Source organism: Mytilus trossulus, chromosome 8 (assembly GCF_036588685.1).
Source record: "Mytilus trossulus isolate FHL-02 chromosome 8, PNRI_Mtr1.1.1.hap1, whole genome shotgun sequence".
NCBI lineage: Eukaryota > Metazoa > Mollusca > Bivalvia > Mytilida > Mytilidae > Mytilus > Mytilus trossulus.
In genome coordinates this window covers 38,506,400-38,531,248 of record NC_086380.1, presented here as the reverse complement: position 1 = coordinate 38,531,248, position 24,849 = coordinate 38,506,400, and the positions used below count along the sequence as shown (strand labels likewise).

The following is a 24,849-nucleotide window of genomic DNA, read 5'->3' as shown; positions in this document are numbered from 1 at the left end:
CTTATAAATTTTCGTGTTTTTAAGCAGTAACTTTCTCCTTGTCACCTTTGCAAACAATCAACAAAAACACATGGATATTCTGCACGTGTATAATATGTACAATCAGATTTAACAGTTTATTTTAATGACAAATCCATGAGTATTTCGATCACTTTTTTTACGACAAAGGTCAGGCTGAATTAACTGCACACGGAAAACATATCGGCGAATTGTAAACTGGAAGCAAACTATTTAAAAATATATATATTTCTTCTAAATGTGGATATTTTGCCCCATAACACCTATTTGTCTTTTAACATAAGACTTAATAGCTCATTAAAGATAATTCAATATTCAAGCAGGTTATCTTTTTTATTTTATTTTTTATTTGACACCCAAGTAATATTAAAGCTAATATAAGGTCGAGTCAGCCTTTCCCGCCATATTTTTAAAATCGAATATCTCAAAAAGGAGCTCCATGATTTATCAACATTGTTTCCTTGATCCTTGATTTATTTCACTTTATCTTATATCACCTAAGTACATCCTTAAGGTCTGATTTAATAGTTAACCGTAAACGCAGAATGAATATAGCATAGTAATGATAATATTCACCTGATTTTATATTTTTGTGGCCATGCTTGCACGATTCTGTAAACACAATTGACAGGCGTTATATCAAATTGAATATAAAATAAATAGTGTTCTATAATTTTTTCTAAATAATTGAGGTTAAAATTTTAAAATCCACATATAAAGTTATTCATAGGATACAATAAAAAAAAACCGTCTGAAATGATAAACAACATTTCAAACTAACAGTAAGTAAACAAGACAGAGAAATATATACACTGATCAACATAATCTAACTAAACATTGGAGATGAATTCCAGAGTGTAGAAAATGAATAACGTACAGGTTTTGGATAAAATCAATATTAATTCGTTAAAAAATCTTTGCGATATACATAGGATGCTTTCAAAGCATGATATTTTTACCTTTTTCGACTGCATTCACTTGATATCACATACAGTCAATTTTTCGCAACTAATTTTACTGACAGACTTGACATGAAGAGCTCTTGTCTTGCAACCACTTCATGATGTCAACCGTTTGATTGTACGTGATGTATGTACGGTTTATTCCTTGAATGCCAATATCTTTTGATCTACTGGAAATTTACTTTTTTTTTATTTTTTTTAAATACATAATTAAATAGTTCATTTCAAATAATGGCTTGTTACAATGTCCTTCAGAGAGCTCCTCCTAATGTTTTCTGATAGATTCACCTTATTACTAAGGGTAGTAATGAGTTGTAAAATGCATACAAAATCAAATATATTTTAAGTTATATCACTTATAATGACTTTTCATAATGGTTGCTAAAACATTTCTTTTAAACATGCTCTTCTATTGAACTCATAAAGAAAAATTGAGAAAATATTGACGTCTTTTGTCTTTTGATCAGATATGGTACTAGGCTTGTAAACAGAAAAACCAATAATTGTTAAAAAAAATAGTTAAAGTAAAAATATTCTTTTCGTCAGAAGTTTTATATCCAAATACCAAGTGTATTAGTTTAATCCTAAAAGTTATTTTACTTTTCTTTAAACCTCATTTATTTTATTCCAAAAATGTTTTAAATACGGACACAGTTCAAAGAGGTTCTCATAATCTTCTTTTTCGTGTACAAAAATTACAAAAACTATTGTTTACAATTTTCCAACTGAATAAAAGTGTCTTTGTAGGTAGAATTTGTTGTAGTAATTTCCATCTAAACATTAACCCTGTTTGACCGGCTGTGTAAATAACATTATATCACCTTATATTACTCCTGGAAGATTGTTTATCCGCTACTTTCGCCCATAAGGGAACACCTTTACCAAGTCATGAATATGACAGCTGTTTTTCATTCGTTTGAAGTAATTGAACTTTTGATTTTTGGCATTTATAAGGGACTTTCCATTTCTAATTTTCTAGTTGTTCGGTATGTTTGTAATTTTTTTGCAACAAAACTAAAACGAGGTTAATCATAGATCTTTATAGTTACATCAGAAAAAAACAATGACCAGCCTCATAAAGAGAACAATTCTTTAGCGTAGCTCGCATAAATAGTAGTAGATATTGAATTACTTTTTTCCGATACCAAGGTTGGCAAAGTATAACCCGCCTTGGAATACCCGGGTTGGAAAACCGGGGTTTTCCCCGGCTGGGCAATACTTTCAGAAATAGGAATACTGGGCAATACTGGGCAATATGAATTTTTAAGCTTATCTTAATACAAAATAGTAAAATGTTGGTGTAGTTTCATAGTATTACAGCTAAATATACCATTGACAGTCATTTCTCAAATAATAAAAATTTCAATTTCATTCCCTTCTATGTAGATGTTCCGGACCATATGAGTATTTGGACCATACGCGTATGGTCATGACCATATGGGTATATACTCATATGGTCCGACCATACGCGTATGGTCCGACCATACGCGTATGGTCCGACCGTACGCGTATGGTCGGGGTAATTAACACTCTGTGACAGTTTACTTTAAATACGGCTCAACTCTTCATATGGTATGACTGTTCATTAAAAAGACGCTGACATATAGGTAATTTTATATTAATTTATATAATCGTAACAAAAAGATAAGCTAAAAAAAATAGAAGTTTCAAATAGTTAATTTTATTTACTTGTCAAAACTATAATAAACACATTTATACCAATGGTCATTGCTGATGGTCATTACCGATGGTTATTACCGATTTGTTATAACGAGTGAATGGCAATATGTCGACTCAAAAAAATATTTCAAAAAAATTCTTAATGAACTGTTACACAAGAGGTCAATTGAAAGTAACATATTTTATTTAAGTTGTCTTGTGAATATGGTGTATTGCAGTCGTGTAACGATATTTGAGATCTAGAGCTTCTTAAAACATCGTAGATTATATATCGGAATGGCCAAAGACCTCGGTATCACTGTACGCAGTTGCAAAAAGGATAACTTTTCATTCGTAAACAAAAGATGTAAATAAAAAGGATCGTACAGTACAGCACAACAAGGACTAGTAAATCGGAAAAAGCTATGATACCGTGTTGAAGTATAACTGTCACCTCAAGTCTACATGCAAGAATGTAATAAGCGATGAAACTAACTAGGGTATCAATATTTAATTTTTACGTAGTCTTTGAATTATAAAATTAATACATTTCATGCAACCATCATTGCTTTTTTAGATAGTTTTTAAGTTGATACGTTTATAATGTAATTTGAAAAAAAATACCTATATGGTCCAAATACTCATATGGTCAGGCCCGTTAATAACCAAACCAGTATAATACTCATATGGTCCGACCATACGCGTACGGTCGGACCATACGCGTATGGTCGGACCATATGAGTATACGCATATGGTCATGACCATACGCGTATGGTCCAAATACTCATATGGTCTGGAACATAGACAGAATACAAGATTTCCACATTTAAGGAAACCTTGTTAATTACCAAGCATTGTTTCAATATCAATCCATACTTTGAAAGAAAAAAAAAACATTGCAATATTTAAGTGAATTGATAATTTCAAAGGTTATACATTTATATTGCTAAATAAACACCCTAAGGGGTCATGCCATTAACTATTATAGAATTGAAAGGGCTGATTAGTGTTACATAAACAAATCTGCATTCTAATCTGAATAATTACTTACTAATTAGTGACAGTACATAGACATTATTGAAATATAATTGTTCTTACATATGATTGTTAATCCTAAAATAGGAGTTATATTTATTTAAAAAAAAAAATTTAATTTAGTTTTTCCAATCCAGACAAGCAAAAAAGGTTATACATATATATCTTGAATGTATAACATTTGTCTTTGATAACTGAATACTCTATTAAATTCAGACCAGTATTTTATATTACCCAGTACTGCCCAGTATTACCAACTAAAACCCAGTAAAACCCGGGTTCCCCAGTATTTCCCACTGGGCTGGGCAATACTCATAAAACCCTGGTTTTTGCCAACCCTGTCCGATACATATTATTTCAATCATCTTTATTTTGTCGTATACGTTTAGATTTTTTTTATTAACTTTGTATACATAATACGCTTTATTCTCAAATCTTTATTATTTGCTATAATGTGTCTATTTTAAAGTGAACTATATTGAAATCCAGTGTGAAATAATTACATTCACTATAGAAATGTATATATAGTATGACCTACCAGGTTTAATACATTCCGAAGTATTAAATCCTCTTATATCTGTATCGTTGGCTAAATATGTGCACTGCCCAAAAAAATTAATAAGTTCGGTTTGAAGGTCCAGCCATTCGATAAAATCAGTCGAATCGCAACATACCAGTGGGTTGTTATCTACAGATCTAAAAGTAATAGAAGTAGACGTTAATAGTTAATACTCCTGTTTTTTTTGTCTTTATCATGATATTCGGAAAATGAAGATGCATGCGTTATCTCTTTTCCTCCAAAACAAAAGGTAAATGCACATGTGGTTTGTGTTTAAAAAAAAGTCATTTCTTTTTTGTAGTTAAACAAGCAACTTGAAGAATACTTAAAGTTATGATGTTAGAGAAATCGACAAAAAAGACTAAAAAGACCTGGACATTTTAGGTTGTATATAATGTGTATCATTACAGTATAAAATGAAAGTCATACGTACATCACTGATATGTTTGTCAGGGACCCAAATATATTGGCTGATATTGTGGTTAATGCATTCGATCCTAAATCTCTGAAAAGGAAAGAAAATTATTCACAGCGATGTTATATCATATGGTGTTGTCTACCTATTGCAGTTCATTCTTAATACTGACATTAAAACACACAATCCAGTCATCAATTACAAAGTGCTAAAAAAAATGCATATTTACAATCCTATAATATTTCAATACCACATAGTGGCTCAGATGAAACAATTGGCTAACCTTATAAGAATATATTTATTGTAAGTGGTTGTTTAAAAGGTAAATTGTTAAAAATGGCTGAACATGTGATTAATTGTTATCATATGCTGAACATATAAACGATCAAAATGTTAGACATTAAAGTTTATAGTAATCGGTTGGATTGGAGAACAACATTCGTTTTTCCTGAAATATGCAAGATTTTTTTGTAAAACAGGTCTCAATTTGAAGACATATTAAGTAGCTTTGAACATAGGATATAATACACTTCGATAACAGTAACATTAGAAAAACAATCTTGGGTAAGCTTCATAAACTATTATTATTCAAATACTTGAAAAACATAACAATAATTTGTGTGAATATAATTTCCATTTGAGTTTAGAAGGTGTGTTCTTTATAAAGGTATCCATATGTAAAGCGATCTTAACATTTCTGATGAAGTGTAACTTTTCACGATTAGAGATAATGGTTAGATCTGGGTGGGGGATCTGGGTGTTTTAACTTGCAACTATTATTTATTGTTACATAAAACATTGTATAAAAACTAACATTGTCAACAAGCTAAAGGACAGGACACGGAAAACTTGACGTCTGAAACTACCTAGATATTTATATCAAGACCAACACGATGAGTCGACAATGGTGGAAAACAGACCGAACCATTTTTATTTCTTATTGTATAAGAACAAAACTTATTCGACGAAGTTTAGTCCTCAGGATTTGATAGAGATCGCGAAATCTTAGATGCGATATTTCAAAATCAAAGCTATATTCTGTCTTCCTTTGAATAGATGGTAAATATTAGTACCATTTTTTCAATTATCGGACACTATCATTATTTTAAATTAATTATAAACGTTTCAACGCTTATACAACCTTTCATATATAAATGTGGAGCATTTCAATACACATATGTGTTTCTAAAACTGTGCTCACAAAAAAGCCTAAATTCATTTTCTTTAACTTAAACCTTTCTAACAACAAAAGTGCTAACTTTTTTAAAATCATAGTACGAGGTAAAACTGGTGTTATACTTACAATACCCGAAGCTTAGTGTTCGACGAAAAGAAGTCTTTTGACGGTGTTGACATGAATATCAATTATAAGGTCATTTTTATAAATTTTCTGTTTTCAAAACTTTGAATTTTTCGAAAAACTAAGGATTTTCTTACCCCAGGAGTAGATTACCGTAGCCGTATTTGCCACAACTTTTTGGAATTTTGGATCCTCAATGCTCTTCAACTTCGTATTTATTTGGCTTTTTAACTATTTTGATCTGAGCGTCACTGATGAGTCTTATGTAGACGAAACGCGCGTCTGGCGTATTAAATTATAATCCTGGTACTTTTGATAACTATTTTGGTAAACTGCTAAAACTATTGTTAGCTAACACTCTGGAAAATATTTCAATGGTTTGTGTTCAAATAGGGTATATGAATCACAGATAACTTAACAAAGATATTAAGATACATATTCATTTAGCGATCATACTGTTTGTTTAAGATAAATTTAATTATTTCATTGAATAATTATTGGTTTGATGACAGATTCCGTTTTTTTCTCACAATACATTGTTTTTACTGTACGACCTTCTACACTTCATTTTCTTTGTATATTTAGAATTACTTCTTAATCACAAACAAACAAATCATTTATTATCTATTTCCCGACGGAATATAGATTTAAATGATCTTTCAAAACTCTGAAAAAATCTGTGAACAAATATCATTGATTGGTGATGACAAAAAATATATTTTTGAAGTTAAAACAAGTCATACTCATCTTGCCGAAATGACTATTAATAAAGCTTTATATATTAAAAATGATCACTTCCCTTTCCTGTATCATGATATATACATATATATCTTTAACGGGACGCTCAAAACCAAAATACAAAAGAGATGATTTTTCATTTCCTATTGTTAATTATCAATTTGTAGATGGTGACGTTCCCTTGTCATTATCTTATGGTGTATATATATCTCAACTCGCTCGATTCTCTAGTGTATGTTACAACGTATTTGATTTTAACGAAATAATTTTTTTACTAAATTTTATCATCGGTACAAGGACATCATTTGTAAATATAAATCAACATGCAGACATCTTTTTCAGTTTTTTCTGATCCATTCGTTATGGTAGTTTTCTTTACAAAGCACATTTATCTTTTGATGGTATGATTCTAAACCCCTAACGGGAGGGATTGTGCTTGATTACCTTATGATGACGACACAGAGGCTCATGTTCAAACTTGCTAGTTATCTTAGTCACAATCCAAAAATCATTGCATCTGAATTAGACACATTGTTCGAATTCCAACTTGTACTTTGTATAATTCCGTAATCCAACTTTTGTCACAGAAATGCGGAGCCTCCGTCTTGGACTAAATATACTTTATCTGTCACTTGATGTGAGCACGATAATAGCGAATCACAAACTTCTTTGAATCTATACTTAAAAGAATTCAAAGTTAAATATGTAGTTATAGTATAGTCAGTTAACTTACACAACCTGCAGGTTTATATTTGAGGAAAACAAATCTGCTGGTAAACTGCTTAAATAATTGATGAAAAGATCTCTGGAAAAAAATAAAAATAATTTCTTTTAAAATAAATTCATCTCAGTTTTACAAATCATACAAAACAACATGTAAGGCGATCTTGGTAATCAAAAAGAAAAAAATACTCCTCTTGTTTGAAATTGTTTTATAATAGAATTATTTTTTTAATCATCATCTTTCAGAAATTCCTTATTTATTGAGACCTAAAAGACCTGAAATAGATTTTTGTTAAATTAAAATGGTAAAAATTCAAAATTGCTATATTTAGAACCGTTTATGTTAAAAAAAAAGTCTCCTTTGAACTAAAGTTGTATGTTAAAAAACAAACTATTAGAATTAAGGAAACATATAGGTATAAGGACATTCTCACGAATTTTTAATCCACGTATATGACGATAATAGTATCAAAAATAAATGAGAAATTTATTTTCTATCGACAACTTGTTGTCCTTGACGTGTACAGGTTAACATGACATCAACAAAGATATCTCAAAATGGTAAACTATTTAAAATAACAGATTCTAAATTTTTGCATAAAAAAAACTTTCAATCTTATGTCTCAGTTGAAATGTGATCTGTCTTAAATGTAAGTTCTATCACAAAAATTGTGTTTATTGTTGGTTTGTAGACAACAAAAAATTTAAAAAGCGCTCTTGTAAACCAATATCAGAAATTCATAAGACATGTAGTACCATTTTAAGACTTAGTTTAGTTTAAACATATTTATTTAAAGTGGATTGGGAAACAAGTTTTGCAGCTTATATTAATCCCTTTCCACTTTGCGGGTGCGATAATGCTTGTAGCGGCATTAGCCTACTCTTTTTCTTTAACGTGCAAGATATATGACTCTCTCTTAACACGGGTCGGCCATTTATCGCTCCCTTCTGACGGACAACAATCGTTTCCTCAAGATCATACTCGCAAATTGTGTCAAGGGAAAGACAAAAATTGAGATCCTGAAATTTTCATCCCTAAAGAGAATCGAACCAGTAACCTATGTGTTAGTAGCCAGATTCACTAACCATTACACCACGGCTCTCTCTTAGCAATCATTTTCATTTGAGAATAGTTGGTTCGATGGGAGAACAAAATTCGTTTCTCCTGAAATCTTCATTTACTGTATGCATTATTGTTTCCTGAAATATGTTACCTAATACTCTGGCAAACATTTTCAATGGTCTGTGTTCAAATATGGTATATGAATCGCTGACAACTTAAAATACCTAGCGATTGTTATTTCTAGTTGTATAAGAACAAACTTTGATGCTTGGTCCGTTTTTATGTGTGTAATATTGATGTGTTGTGTCGTTGTTCTCCCCTTATATTTAATGCGTCACGCAGTTTTAGTTTGTTACCCCGATTTTGTTTTTTGTCCATGGATTTATGAGTTTTGAACAGCGGTATACTACTGTTGCCTTTATTTGAACTAAATCGACCACGTTTTTCCCTCAGGTTTTAATAGAGATCACGACAACACAAAGACGATCTTTCAAAATCAAAGCTATATGCTCTCTTCCTTTTAATAAGTGATAACAATTGGTAACTTTTTCAATTATTGGACTCCAATTTTTTTTTAGCTTAAATCAACTATCAACGTTCTAACACTATATTGAATAAAGGTGACCGATTGCATGTTTTTCTAAAGCAGTGCTCACACAACACCTTAAAACCATTTTAATTCAATTTAAACCTTAAAAACATATACTTACATATTCTGAAGCTTGGTATTCATAGAAAACAACTCTGGTGGCAAACTGCTAAGATTGTTGCGTCGTAAAGATCTGAAAAATATATAAATAATTTGTTTTAAATCAGTTCATCTAAGTTTGAACAACTTATACTTAATCAACGCAAAAGCGATCTTATTTTTTCTCTCTTTCTTATTCACAATCAAAGACATATCATCTGAATTAGACACATTGTTCGTATTCCAATCGAACAACTAGTAGTATTTAGCAGTAGTATAATTCCGTCAACCGACTTTTGTTACGGACAAACTGTTAAATCAAATATAATTCCGTAAGAAGATGTCTCCGTCTTGGACAAAATAGACGACATCTTGCATTTGAGGTGAGCACAAAAATAGCGAATAAAAAAAATTGAAGTTAAATATACAGTTAACCTACATAAACTCCAGGTTTGTGTTAAATGAAAACAACTCTGCTGGTAAACTGCCTAAAGCATTGTTGAAAAGAGTTCTGGAAAATAAAATTGATTTGTATAAAAATAAGTTCATTTCAATTATAACAAATTGTACAAATCAACGTGTAAGGCAATCTTAGTAATCAAAATAAAAAATAACTCCTTTTGTGATTAATTGTTTGATGATAGAAATGGGTATTTTTAGTCCTCATCATTTGGAAATTCCTGATATTGAGACCTAAAAGATCTGAAAGAGATAATGATTAATGTAAACTCGTAACAATTCAAGGGTTGTACTTTTATAACCGTCTATGTTACGAAAAGCCTCCTTTTAATTTAAGTTGTACGTTCAAAAATAAATTCTGAAAAAACATTTGAAGTTTTGTGTTGATGTTAATCATGCAGTTAAAGTAACAAATACGTAGATGAGCATTTTCACGGATTTTTATGATACATTCAACAATTCTTTATGAAATCATATTAAGAGGTTGAATTGATATCATACTTACATAGCCTGAAGCTTGCTGTTGGACGAAAACAATTCTGATGGTATACTGCTTAAGAAATTGGAACCCAAATTTCTGAAACATTTTGAATGGTTACCTTTTACTGTACAACCTTCTACACTTCATGTTGTTTAAATACATTTATTTACTTTTAATCACAAACACACAACTATTTCCCGACAGAATATAAATTCATTTGATCTTGAAAACTCAAATACCTGAAAGAATATCAATGCTTGATATTTCACTTTTCATTTTAGAAATATGTGTTCAATGACAACATTAGATTTTTCTACCAAATTAATCATTAACATAAATATTACTGCTAAATGAAAACTCTTTACAGTTAAATGCCGGAGATATTAAATTCTTGAAAGTGGTAAAACTTCTTCTGTCAATATTTGGAAATCTAATTATAATGCATAATAAATTTTAAAGCCAATCATATGTGAACGTGATATATAAGTAGTTCAATTAAGATTTTTTTTTAAGCAATATGATAAAAATAAACAGTTGTTGTCGTTGATTGATGGAGTTCTCGTTTCCCGTTTTTTTCTTCTATAGATTAGGCATTTGAATTTCTTATTTGAATGGTTTTACACTTGTCATTTTCATAGCTTGCTGTTCGGTATGAGCCAAGGCTCCGTGTTCCAGACCGTTCAATGACCTATAATGGTTTACTATTACACATTGTGGTAACTTGGATGGAAATTTGTCTCATTGGCACTCATACCACATCTTCTTAAATCTTTGAAAAAGGATTTTACAAAAATATCTTGAGGTCACTTTACCTGAGGGTTTTGGAGCCTACACATCTAAATAATTTCAAAATTTTAACAATTGGGAATAAAAAAAAATAAAACAATATAAATACTGTCAAAGATCTAACTGCTGAGCTGATGATACTCTTTATAATAATGATTGATTGATTTTTGGTGTTTTAATGCCACTTTTAAGCGCTAGTTTTGGGCTATTTCGTGATGGTCAGTTTTTATGGGGGGCGGAAGCTGGAGTGCCCGGAGAAAACCACCCACCCTCGATAGGAAACCTGGCAATTCTAGTCAATTAGCGGGATTCGTACTCACAACCTCAGTGTTGACTGACTGGTGATTAAAGTAGCGAAACTACTTAGACAACTTGGCCACGAGTCTTCACTTGATTAAAAGAAAGGTAATATGTAGAAACATTGATTGCATAACAGGAACGACTTACTGAGACTGACCTTTAAACTTGCTAACTTTCTTAGTCACAATCCAAGGAAATATCATTTTAATCAGATAAATTGTTATTATTCCAAAAAAACTAGTATTTATTATAATTCCGTAATACGACTTTTGTGGCGTACAAACAACTTAATCAGTTATAATTCCCGTATAATATGTCTCCGTCTGGAACAAAATGGACGAAATATGTCACTTGAGGTTAGCACAAAATTAGCGAATCACAAATTTCATTTAAAGCTATACTTAAAGGAAATTAAAAGTTAAATATATAGTAAACTTTATACATAAGTTTCAGGTTAATGTTTCTGGAAAACAACTCCACTGGAAGACTGCTTAAAGCGTTGTCGGAAAGAACTCTGGAAAAATATAAATGATTTGTTTTAAAATTAGTTCATCTCAGTTTTTACAACTCATACAAATCAACGTGTAAGGGACTGTGCAATATTTATCTGAGGGTGGGGTCGGTGCAAAAATGGACGGGCAAATACTTTTTTCATGCAATGAATGAGCAGAGCGCAAAGTGTTTGTAACAAACATTTGGCAGGGCGCAAACTTTTTTAAAAACTCTTCGTGTGTGCATAAAAAGATTAAATCAGACTATAACAGATTAAAACTGTCTTAATGCAACATGTTTATAGGTCTAAATATTCTTATCAAAACATATATTTGTGATTTCTTCAGGAAAAGGTAACTTGATAGAAAAAAACCACAATAAAATCTAAAACAAAATATCCTAATACAGTGCTTCAATATATTGATATGTGTTTATACTTTTAATAATCATTTATTAAAAAACATGAAATTCTGAGCAACAGAATGTATAAAAAAAAACATGCACATTGTACGTACTAAGAATTTTAAAACTAAAATAAGAAAAATAAATTATTGGTAATTTAAAAAAAATATTAAATTGCTTATACTACATTATTATTAAGCATTGTTTATGTTGTCTATATAAATACAATATCTGGAAAACTATAAACAATGTTTTGTAAATTAAACATATGACATAACATATGGTAAATAAATGCTCAAACATAAAACAACTTTAATTGTATTTTAAATAAATCTTTAACATAATAAAATTAAATTCTTAAACATTAAAAGAATTACAACTTAATCTATGAAAAAGCATAATTATGTCCCTTGGGAGTATTAATTTCCAACAAAAGTCCTTGCAATCATTAGAAAATGAAAAATTATATATGCCTGATATAACATGTATCATAGAATATAGAAACTACAAAATCAAGCACTATTGATATATTTTCTGCATGAATTGCCAAGAATGTGTACAATTCTTTACACAGGAGAATATAAATTCTATTTAAATTTGGCCTCAAGTGAGCATCTTTTTTTCTTAGAGGGACAATTTTAACACTGAAAATGCTTCTAGTATGACTAAATATTGCCTCTTCCATAAACAGTACAGTTAGTTATCAAATGTACCAGGATTATGATTTAATACATTAGACGCGCGTTTCATCTACATATGACTCATCAGTTGACGCTCAAATCAAAATATTTATAAAGCAAAACAAGTACAAAGTTGAAGAGCATTGAGAATCCAAAATTCCCAAAAGTTGTGCCAAATACGGCTTAGGTAATCTATGCCTGGAATAAAAAAATCCTTAGTTTTTCGAAAGTTCAAAGTTTTGTAAACAAAATGACCACATTATTGATAATCATGTTAACACAGAAGTGTTGACTACTGGGCTGGTGATACCCTCGGGGACGAAACGTCCACCAGCAGTGGCATCGACCCAGTTGTGTAAATAGTTATCAAAGGTACCAGGATTATAATTTACTACGCCAAACTTACAAACTTAACTGGAATATTTCCCATTTTGATAGATTATAGTTAGAGAAATACCCAAGTGATACATTTGGGGAATTACACAGCAAAGAAGGCAAATATCTCAGTTAAAACATTTATTGCGACTTGAATTCTGGTGTCCTCATTGAACTCTACATGCGAAAGGTGAAAAGAAATACAAAAGAACTATAGTTTGGTGTATTTTATATATTTATATATTTTACCGGATTTGATATCACATAAGTAACACGAGGGTGCCACATGTGGAGCATGATCTGCTTACCATTCCGGAGCACCTGCGATCACCCCTAGTTTTTGGTGGGGTTCGTGTTGTTTATTCTTTGATTTTCTATGTTGTGTCATGTGTACTATTGTTTGTCTGTTTGTCTTTTCCATTTTTAGCCATGGCGTTGTCAGTTTGTTTTAGATTTATGAGTTTGACTGTTTCTTTGGTATCTCTCGTCCCTCTATTATACAATATAGGTAATATTGAACTCCTAGCATAAAGTTTTATATGAGTAGCCATCAATTTGACTTATAATGATGAATCAACATTTTTCTCAACACAGCATTGTTCTTAGTGAATATTTTTTATTCTTTGTGATAAAAATCAAATGTACTAATCAAAAGCTTCAAAATAGTACAACATAACTGAATACTGATGCCCACTGTCATTTTCGACCAAATTTATGAAATTTTGAAAGTCTTTTCAAATAATTATCTGGAAAATATTTCAAAAGGTTTCAAAATTTATATTGTAAATATACACACTGCAGTTATTCATAGATAAATACACACAAATATATTGTACCCTTACATTCAATCACAGTACTCCTAAATTGACTTTCTTGAATAAAATAAAATCTTTATAATATTGAATTATATATGCATTTGAGTAATATTTACTCTGATATACATGTATTATTGAATGTTGTCTATTTTAGTTTAAAAAATATCATGTTTCCATATTTGTGTTTCATTTTTTACAGCGGGGCAAGGCCTTTTTTTCATTAATTGAAGCGGAGGAAGAACTTTTTTATAATAAATATTGGCGGGGCGTGAAGGTTTTTTTTTAATATTGCTGTACACCGGTCCCATCCTCAGATAAATATTGTACAGTTCCTAAGCTGATCTTAGTATTTATAATAAAATAATTCCGCTCTTTAGAAATTGTTCCATGATAGGAATTTTTCTTTAAAATCGTCATCTGTTTTTTTTTAAATTCCATATCTATTTAGAACTAAAAGACCGGAAAGAGATTATGTGCAATGTAAAATGGTAAATATTATTTTAAAAATGCTACTTTTAGAACCATCTATGTTAGAAGAAAAAAAATCTTCATATTGAGTTGTATGCTCAAAAACAGTTTAAAAACTCCATTTGAAGTAGTTGCTGTATATAAAATAATGATTAGTTTGATTTAAATTTACTGAGTAACAAAGTTGAATTGGTGCATAAATTTTTCATCATTTTCCTAGCTGCTTCATTTAGCTAATTGGAAAATAAATTACAGTACTGACACAGGACACATATGACCTAAACCATGACATTAACTGAAAAATGGCCCTGAATTTAACTAAATTGTGTGGTAAAGTTGCAAAATTGAGCAAAATTATTTATCATGACTATATAACTTACATGCTTTCCAAAGACACGAGATCAGCAAATGCATCTTCTGCTAAAGTCGAAATATGGTTGTCGTCTAAGTCTCTGAAAAGAAAAGTATAAATTGTATACAGGGAAAATTGTATAAAATATTAATAGTGGGTGCAACACGTGTTTTTGGATTTTCATATATCTGATCTGCATTGAGGTTTTGATTATACACTTTCAGATGGATAAACATCACGAACAGGATCGTGTGTTTGCTGTTAAATAATAGCATGTTCTGTATACGTCATTCCTGCATTTCAAAACAGAAACACCTCTGAAGTTATTATTTTACAGGTGTTTTAGATTATAAGACAACGGGTCACTGATAAGATTTTTTAGGCGAAATGTTCGACTCGCGAACAATTTTTTTTATCATAGCAACTATGATCTCTCTGTTAACAGGTGTGTTACACAATGTTGCTTATGATTTAAAGTCGAAGTGCAGAATGGAAGCAGAAGGATTCGACCCATGTAATAAATTTAAGGGAACTAACTGAATATTTAAGGCAAATGTGACAAAGGTACAAACATAAAGGGAATTATCTTGAATGCTTTATCAAGCAACCTAATCATAATCCTCTTGCAGTGGCTTTCTTAATACTTGTTCTATTGTTACAATTAATTCAACTGTTGTATAGCTGATCACAAGGAAGTTGAAATTATCTCTTTGTAAATTTTACGGACGCCATCACGAGGTGGGTGGCCGTTGTTGAATTACTGTTTCACAAATGATATCGTATTTTATCCTTACGACGTAACTACAATCCCCGTCCCTTTCATGAATGTGACCTACCGAATATGACTATTTACCAGATTTGTTATAACATAAACATTACGACGAGTGCCACATGTAGAGCAGGATCTGCTAACCATTTCCTGAGCACCTGAGATCACCCCTATTTTTTGGTGAAGTTCTTTTCGCTTATTCTTTAGTTTTCTATGTTACGTCATGTGTTCTATTGTCCGTCTGTTGTCTTCTTTCATTTTAGTCAGGCGTTGTCGGTTTATTTTTTATTTATGAGTTTGACTGTCCCTCTAGTATCTTTTGTCTCTCTCTTGTATAAGTTTTGCACATGTTTCATTTTTATTATTCGTATTCGATATGAACTACTATTAATCGTGCAATACCAATTTTCGAGGATTTCATGGTTAAAGATGAACCAGTATGTTGAACTAGGTAACTGTTGATATAGACTTGTATGTAGACTTTGGCAAACTTCAAAATAAAAGGGCCAGAGAAAACATACTTTTTTAATCCATATTTGGATGAACAGAACGTGCCGTTATGTAGAACTGTGCACACATTTGATGATATTGGTAATATATGCATCTCAAGCCATGTATGCGACTTGAGATAAAGTGAAAATTAACTCAAACAACTGATCTAATTGTATTCGTTCAGGAGTAGTCACATGTATAAACAATGTTTTCGAAATAAGATAGAAAAAACGCCGGATAGTAAAAGCGGCATTGCACAGTTTCTAAATAGTGTATATTTACAGCGGAATTTGATGAGACTGTTATTAAAGTGAGAGGGTTAGCGCTATAGAACCAGGTTTAATCCACCATTTTCTACATTTGAAAATGCCTGTACCAAGTCAGGAATATGACAGTTCTTGTCCATTCGTTTTTTTGTTATTTGATTTTGCCATGTGATTATGGACTTTCCAAATTGATTTTCCTCTTAGTTCAGTATTTTTGTGATATTACTTTTTATGGTCGGTTATTTAAAAAATCTTCAAATACATCATAAGATGTATACGAACAAAATACACCAATTATCGAAGTAACAACTAATATGGTGTTTTTGTCAAAGTGACATATGATTTTTATTAATTCTAAAAAAGATAAATGATCGAGAGAAAAAAAGAAAACAATGTATTGACAATTTTGATACAAATATGGTCGGGAATTATTAATATAACAATTACAGTTTTAGTATGAAGTTAATACAGGATATATCGACCCACAGACGTATATCGACTCGGACTTCGTGTTCAATCAAGATACTTATATTAGGTCAATATATACTTCTTTCGACCTCATACAAAGGTTTCAGTTGTATATCATTTCATATCGGTTAAGAATGAGTTTCTCTTATTTGTAAACAAGGGGCCCTATGGCATTATGTATTTTTCAGTCATAAATTCTATCAGTCTTTAACAGAACAAACAGACCGGGAAAAACTACTTTGACATGATAATGACCGGTAGGGTGTGGTTTCTCTGTTTAGAGTTTTAACAAAACATATCCCCGATTTCAATTTTATATTTAAGTTGTTGAATTGTTTACCATATATTGTATTTTTTCACGAATAATAAAAGTATAGAAAACTTTATTTTGTTCCTTATACTGACAAATTGCACGTAAATTAATGGTAGTGACTTATAGTGACTGGTCTTCACTCTTTTTCCTATAGAAATTGTTCAATAACTCGAGTTTGTTTTGAACAATTTGAATTGATGATAATTGGGGAAAAAACATGATTCCTCAATGAAATAAACGTAATAGTTATTGAAGAATTCGTCATTATCGTGATACATAATATATCACGATAAGGAATAGTTTTTCAACAACTTTTATGTAAATATTATCACCAACATGCAATATCTTATTGAATAGAACTTATTGACTTAACCCCACCAAAAATCCTCATCTAGATAAAAATTGACACAAAACAGTTACTGAAGTCGAGATGCTTCCCTTAATATAGAACGGCATTAGAAATCAACCTAATTTTTAAAGTAGTCAAATAAGTATTTGAATGAATTCTTAACCCAACGTGTACACATAACAAACAATATTAAAAATTGTGTGGAGTAGCATACTTACAGACGGGTTGTAGTTATTGGTATATCACTAGGTATTGTTGTTAAATTTCTGCCATTACAAAAGACTCTTGTGTCTTCACAATTACATACAGATATTTGTGTTCCACTACATGGCGCAGCATTAGTCTGTTCTAATAAACTGACAATCACAATAACTGTAACTACATACAGCATCTTCCAACTTTCTTTTCTGTATTCCTAAAAAGATTGTTAACCAAGCATGAGAACAGTCAGACACTTATTCTTGCTGAGAAATGCAAAATACCGCTGAGGACTGAGTATAGCTAAACTGTCAATATGCATCCATCAGTTCAAAGTCAAGGGCATATGCATATTTCTCAGAAACAATCGAAATAACTTAATATCTCTCTGCCATTTCAGTGTATAAAATAATTACTTGTTTGGGTTTATACATTATTTTGATATGAGCGTCACTATTGAGTCTTATGTAGACGAAACGTACGTCTGGCATAGTAAATTATAATCCTGGTACCTTTCATAACTATATAATAAGGTCGTGACAACTCTCAAATCGTACAGCTTAAATCGGGGCTAGTGTGGGTCGTGGGGCACATGACAGGCATTGAAATTCCCGACCAATACATCATAGACTTTGAAAATGTGTGTCTCGATATCGTAACACATTCTTTTTCTAGTAGGTGAGTTTGACCTCATGCGATTTTAAATTTCTCCAAAAAATAAGGTACGTTTTAATCACTTATTAGCTTACTGTAGCACGAACAATAGCTAATTTTAATTCAACCTTCCTTCCTTATAGCGTTCATTTCTTTAAATTAGTTTTCACGTTACTGTCATTGAAAACTATGTGTCAAATATTTTACGCAAGTGCGTCCGGTGAGACTCATACTTTGAATACAGCGATAATTTCATGATTTGCCGAATTAGAATGATATAAGACTCTTATCAATTCAACCTGTATAAGGGATTTTATCTTTGCATTATAGTTCAATGAATATGATTTCGTCCTCCTCGTTATTCTGGTGTTCATGAAAAGAGTGTACTTATGCTTCTGAACTTCCTGCCGACAAAGTGCGAAAGATCCGGACAATAGTAGAACTCAGAACGCATACTTGCCTTCAACAGTAACCCCATTACATCTTGGTTTGGCATGACTATTATATCTTGATTTTTGGCTCTAAAAATTTGATTGAATATCCAAACTCTCATGATTTTTGTACATCTTACTCTGAAGTACGTAGATATCAGACTTGTTTTAGAAATAGACAGAATCCTAGACATGTCCTACATACCTAATAGTATTGCTCTGTTTATATGTGGTCGAGTTATACAGGAGGGAGCAAGATATATCTGTCATGACTTTGGAATTTCTCCGACTTTTTTGTAGACAGAACTTAGATTCAATTCCCTTTTTTGCATAAAACACTAAACAAATTGTTCCATTTTGGACCGGTTCTTACAAAATGCTATCAAAGGTTAAATCTGAAATTTCGTTTGTAGCCTATGCTCCGGTTATCGATGCCAAGCCTAGCGACATGGCAATAGTATTTACAACTACGAAACACTGTTTATATATATCAAAACGTGTCGGTCAAGAATATGGTGTGCAAACGTTAGACAATTACGTGTATGCTGTTGCCTAACAAGTATAATGGTCTATACCAGACGTTTGTCAATCAACCTTTATAAGACTTGAATGAAATCATGGCCTTCCATGTTCTATAGTAACAGTTGTCACGTCATGGGTATCAGCTTGGCCTTATGACCTTTTTGTTGACTTTGGAACTTATGCTCCTAACACGGTATATCAGACGATTGTTGGAAAACAATTCAATCGTGGTGTTCGAGGATTACCTTTGGCATATGAAGCTCTCAAAGCTCTTTTGTTTAATTTGATAAGCATTCTTCAAACTGTGTAAAGACGAAAACCGATAAAATAATATTAAACCAAATGAACAGGAGGCGTTCTTTGACTGTCACAGTTCATTTGCTGAAACACACAAAAGCACTGAAGCTATCGAAAAGTTCTTCGTGCAGTTGATATATTGTTACAGAACATTAGGGCTGAACGGAATAGGTTCTTGCTTTTACATATGCAAATGTTAGCTGCAATGTTGCAATGCTTTTTCATTACTTATCAATCGGACGAACTATGCTAGGTGTACACTAACCCACATATTGGATATGTTGGAACGCTAATACCTGTCGTTTTGTCCGATGCGTTTCAATAAAACAAAAGCCTAGAGTCTAAAATGGTATCTGAAGTAATATGGCTACAGAGAAAACTATTATTAAAGATTCCATAGGTTATCCCCTGGTTTTTGGTGGGGTTCGTGTTTATTCTTTAGTTTTCTATGTTTTGTCATTTGTACTATTGTTTTTCTGTTTGTCTTTTTCATTTTTAGCCCTGGCGTTGTCAGTTTGTTTTAGATTTATGAGTTTGACTATCCCTTTGGTATCTTTCGTCCCTCTTTTAATGCGGCATCATAGGACTGGCAAGGAAAAACCCAGTTTTACTTCGATTGATTCTTACAAGACACATCATGGCGCATTTAGGTCTGAAATGAGATTGATAGGCATGTTTACAGAGATGCAAGTCTCAATAGATGTTCGTTGCAACCAGATAGTTAAATCTTTTGTAGAAGGCTGCTATAATGAGTCTGAAACCTGTGTCTACATTCCTATTTCGAAGTCTCCTCTTACTACCTGCGATGATATGAGCAAGACCTGAACACTAATGTGTAAACCAGGTGACTTTGTTAAGGCACATATAAATCCAGTAAAATTATTTCTTCGTGCTTTAGTTTTTGTTAATGTTCCTAGGAATGTGACTGTAGACAGAACCATGGCATATCATATTGGTCCCATACCTTCAGTTCTGTTCCATGATGATGGTACCATGTTGAAGTGTTGTAAATCTAATCTAATTCACCTCCTTCAAGAGGAAATTTGTTCTTCTTTCATTTTTTTTTAATTTGACAATAGTTATCAAAGGTACCAGGCTTATATTTTGATACACTTACACGTGCGTTTCGTCTCCACAAGACTCATCAGTGACGCTCAGATCAAAATAATAAAAAAACCAAAAAAAAGAAAAATGTAAGAGCATTGATGACCAAAATTCCAAAAAGTTGTGCCTAATACGGCTTAGGTATGCCTGGGATAAGAAAATCCTTAGTATTTCGAATAATTAATTCTTTTGCAAACAGTAAATTTATTTACTGCAATTAAATTCTAAGTGTTTCTGCAGATTTTAGAAATATACCTAAGTTATTCAATTCTTTAAGCAGATCCTGCTCCACATGTGGCACCCGTCATGTTGCTTATGAGACAACACATCCGGTAAATATGATTGATTGATTGATTGTTGGTTGCTTAACGTCCAGTGGCAAATATTGCATGCATATCTAGGACGAGAACAAGTTCACAATAAATACAATAGGTAGGTTGATACAATAGAGGCCATCTGGGATGATGGTCGGGGAAATTTTGACTGCCACTGGAAAATTAGGGTATATTGGATAGGGACAGACATTTTGCCTTGCAACAGGCCACCTCAACGGACCCCTCAAAGAGTTGTTGCAAGGGTTCTTAACGTGCAAAGAGCGTGGCACTCTCTCTACACGGCGCATCGAATTTAACGTCCCCTTCTGACCGGACGTGACTGCGAACTTAAAACATCCCGCACAGCCAAACGGACGCCCCATTTCGGCGTGCGTTCTAATGTCGGTCGGGAGAAGACCAAGTGACCATATTTCTATACCCCAGTCACTTTTGGGGTGCGGTAAATATGTGTTAACTGATAAGTGAGCAAATAATCATTTGAGAACAGTGGAGCAAATCACTTAAAATGAAATATAATATGGGCACGAAACCCATCATAGATAACAGGTTTAAATGTGCTTTCCGCCAGACGCACGCTTCGTCTACAATAGACTCATCAGTGAGCTCGAATCAAAAAAATTAAAGGCCCAATAAAGGACGAAGGATTGAGGACCCGATTCCGAAATGGTTTACCAAATACAGCTATAGTAATATATGTCTGGGTAGAGAATCCTTAGTATTTCGAAAACATCAGTTTTATTTACTATTAGATTATAAGTTTTACAAAATCAATGATAATTCTTGATGTTAATTCTAGATACTGCACAAGGTCGTTTTTTGGTTAGAAAAATATGTAAATCTCTACTTACAAGTATAATAGTTGTCAAAACTGGAGAATTCCAATCACACAACCGTATTCTTGAAGAAAACCTTCATAAATGACACGTTAGAAGAGACGTTATACTGATATAATATACAAGTATTTGCGAGGTGTGCTGCTGTAACACATGGTTGTGTCAGTTTCAATGGTTTCACACGAACAATAAATGTTCAATTTTTTATATAAATAAAGAGCATTAAGTATGAAGTCAACGTTATGTAAGACTAAAGATATCAAAAATAGAAATTTTCAAGTAACATATTGCAAATAGCTGTCTGACAAAGAAAATTTTTTATTTTGTTTTTAAGACTTGAAAAATATTTATTGAAAATCACCTGAACATAATTTACTTTGTATAACCAAGGGAAGTATACACAATGGGTCCTTTGTTTACAATGACTCATCGTCCGGTGATAAACGGTGGGCACTATTATAAAATTTATATATTTTCTATTCTTAGCACATAAGTTACATTTATATTCATCACACAAACAAAAATTACGTACAAACGATTTGATTTGATTTTTCGTGTTTTAACGCCATTTTTAAGCACCGCATTTAGGTTATTTCGTGACGGCCAAAATTGCATGGTAGAGGAAGCCGGAGAGCCCGGAGAAAAGCACCGACTTTCGATAGAAAAACTGACTATCCTAGTCAATTAAGATTTGAGACAAGTGCACCCGCACAAGCAGGGTTCTAACTCACAACATCAGTGTTGACTGGCTAGTGATTACAGTAGTTAAAGTTAAATTTAAAGTGCATTGAGGACCAAACATTCCTAAAGGTTTTTGCCAACTACGACTAAGGTAAACTATTCCTGAGGTTAAAAAAATACGTTAATAGTTCAAACATTTAGTGTTTTGTAAACAGTTTATTTTTTGTATGACCGTATCAATGATAGTCCATGTCAACACAGAAGTGCTGACTACACAGCTACTTTTACATAGGTACTATTTCTGTACTTAAAATCTGTTGAACTGGAAATCTATTTCTAATATTCAGTACTATTTTGTTACTTTAACATTATTGTAATATTTAGGTACCTGTTTTTTACAGTACTTAATTTGTACTTGAAATTTAGGTACTACAGATTTTTGGTTACTCCCTTTACATTTTCAGCATTTTGAAAGTTTTATGTTTCAAATCCCTTAAAATTATGATTTTCAAACAGGGAATATTGTATTATTTCTGTTCCAAAATATTTAGTACAAATCAAGTAATGTAAAATACAAGTACATGTACCTTAATATTACAATTAAAAACCAATTCTTCAGAGAACAATTGAAGGTCTTTCCACCTCGATAATAAGAATGAAATTTAAAAATGTTAGAAAAGGTCACCCCTTGTTGATTTAATTTGGTACCTCAAACTGATATAAAAAAAATAAGATTAATAAGTATATGCAGAAGACTTGATTGTTTTATACTGAACAAGAAAGAATTTTAAGCTAAGGTCAAAATCTAGAACGTCAAGTTGACCTTTTGACCTTGAACTCATTTTCAAGGTCATAGGTCAGTGATCTCAAATCAAAAGACCCCAGGTCGATCACTTGTATGGTTGCGGAAAAATACCGATTTCAAATACAAAAGGGGAGAAAACTCCTATAAGGGTTGAACAAAACTCTTCGACTTAAATGGGTTGTGCCGTATCGTAAACAGTTATTTTGAAAACATATCATATCATTAACTGTTACAGTTTCCTTTGAATAACGCTAACAAGTAGAATTCAAAATTTATGACATGACCTTGACGTTTGACCTTGACCTCAATTTCCTTCAAATTGACCAAGGACTTCATATGAAAAGACTGTAGGCCTCTACAACTTATACCGTATGAATTTATCCATCATATCGCCTATCTTAAATTTTCAAAGGCAAACAACTCCCATAAGATGTCTTCCTATCACTTCAGTCCAAATAGACCAAATCATTCTCAAGAGAAGACGAACAATTTGGTGAAAACTGTTTGTAAAATTCTTTTACCGTTTTAGAGATATAGCGATAACAAGAAAAAGGGGACGCGGGGAGATAACTTCTATAAGAATAAGTGTTCTGTCACACAGGGTGAGTTTTGAAACCTTCATTACTGCACAACATCATTGGCCAAACAAACATTCGATATGTTGTAAAAAAAAAAGCAGCATCTTAGACAGCAGGAAAAAAGAAAAACAAAAGGGTTTCCACGAAAAGTGGAAAGACCTAATAATTTTTAAGTAAAAAAATAGTACTAAATGTTAAAAATAAATTTCCAGTACTGCATATTTTTAGTACAGAAATAGTACCTATATTATGCGGGAACTTGGTCCCGACTTTGTGATTCGTGTTGTAGTCTTTCTTTCATGGTTTTATCGATTCTTTTGCGGGGAACTGCTCACATAGATGTTACATTGTTTGGGAACTAGCTTGGACTCGGCATGACAACGGGACCTTTAAAAGACAATCCAGTCTGCTAACTACATTTTATTCTGGTTCACAGTCTAGTCATATATTTACAATAATTAAAATAAAGATTACATAACTTTTCCATCATAGTTATACATCAAATATTTCGCGATATCAATCGAACAATAATACAAAACCCGACAATAGTATACGCGCCATAAATGAACAGTCGTGTAATCTGTTATCTCCCCTTATTTCGTTTACTTTTAATATTCAATCAAATATCAAATGAAGAATTGTATTTTCAAAGTTATCTATACGAATAAGTTAATTTCTTTTTTTATATGCTAAGAATATTTTATACAAATCATTTACCTAAATTTTATCTCAAACTTTGCCTCTTATTTATTTAAACTGTACCACGATTTTACTTGTGAATGTGATTAAAATTACTTTACTAGAAAACATCTTTTAATTATTTAAACTCTTTTCTGCTAAAATTTATAAGATAAACTATTAAACAAATTTAACATTTTTACTAACCTTTAAAAGACAATCCAGTCTGCTAACTACATTTTATTCTGGTTCACAGTCTAGTGAACCAAATAGTTTTGCACGACTTTATATAGCAGACTGGACTTA

General features: G+C 31.8%; 1 protein-coding gene across 1 annotated transcript; it reads right to left on the bottom strand.

The window, feature by feature from the left end:
• Positions 1-9,178: 9,178 nt before the first annotated feature.
• On the bottom strand, positions 9,179-20,470 carry LOC134727643 (slit homolog 2 protein-like). The gene is made up of 5 exons (XM_063592024.1): positions 20,330-20,470; positions 17,646-17,842; positions 14,799-14,870; positions 9,600-9,671; positions 9,179-9,254 (listed from the first exon to the last, which is right to left on the bottom strand). Exons 1-5 carry the CDS (start codon positions 20,468-20,470, stop codon positions 9,179-9,181), a joined length of 558 nt encoding a protein of 185 aa, XP_063448094.1.
• Between the last annotated feature and the right edge of the window lie 4,379 nt (positions 20,471-24,849).

What these genes read in the sequence shown, in the direction of transcription:
- LOC134727643 (XM_063592024.1), bottom strand. Translation starts at nt 20,470, where the DNA reads ATGGTTCTGTCTACAGTCACATTCCTAGGAACATTAACAAAAACTAAA. An exon ending in CTCGTGTCTTTGGAAAGCAT is followed by an intron (nt 9,672 to 14,798) that starts GTAAGTTATATA and finishes TTTATTTTCCAG; the next exon opens with AACTCTTTTCAACAATGCTT. An exon ending in AACACAAACCTGGAGTTTAT is followed by an intron (nt 9,255 to 9,599) that starts GTAGGTTAACTG and finishes TATATTTTTCAG; the next exon opens with ATCTTTACGACGCAACAATC.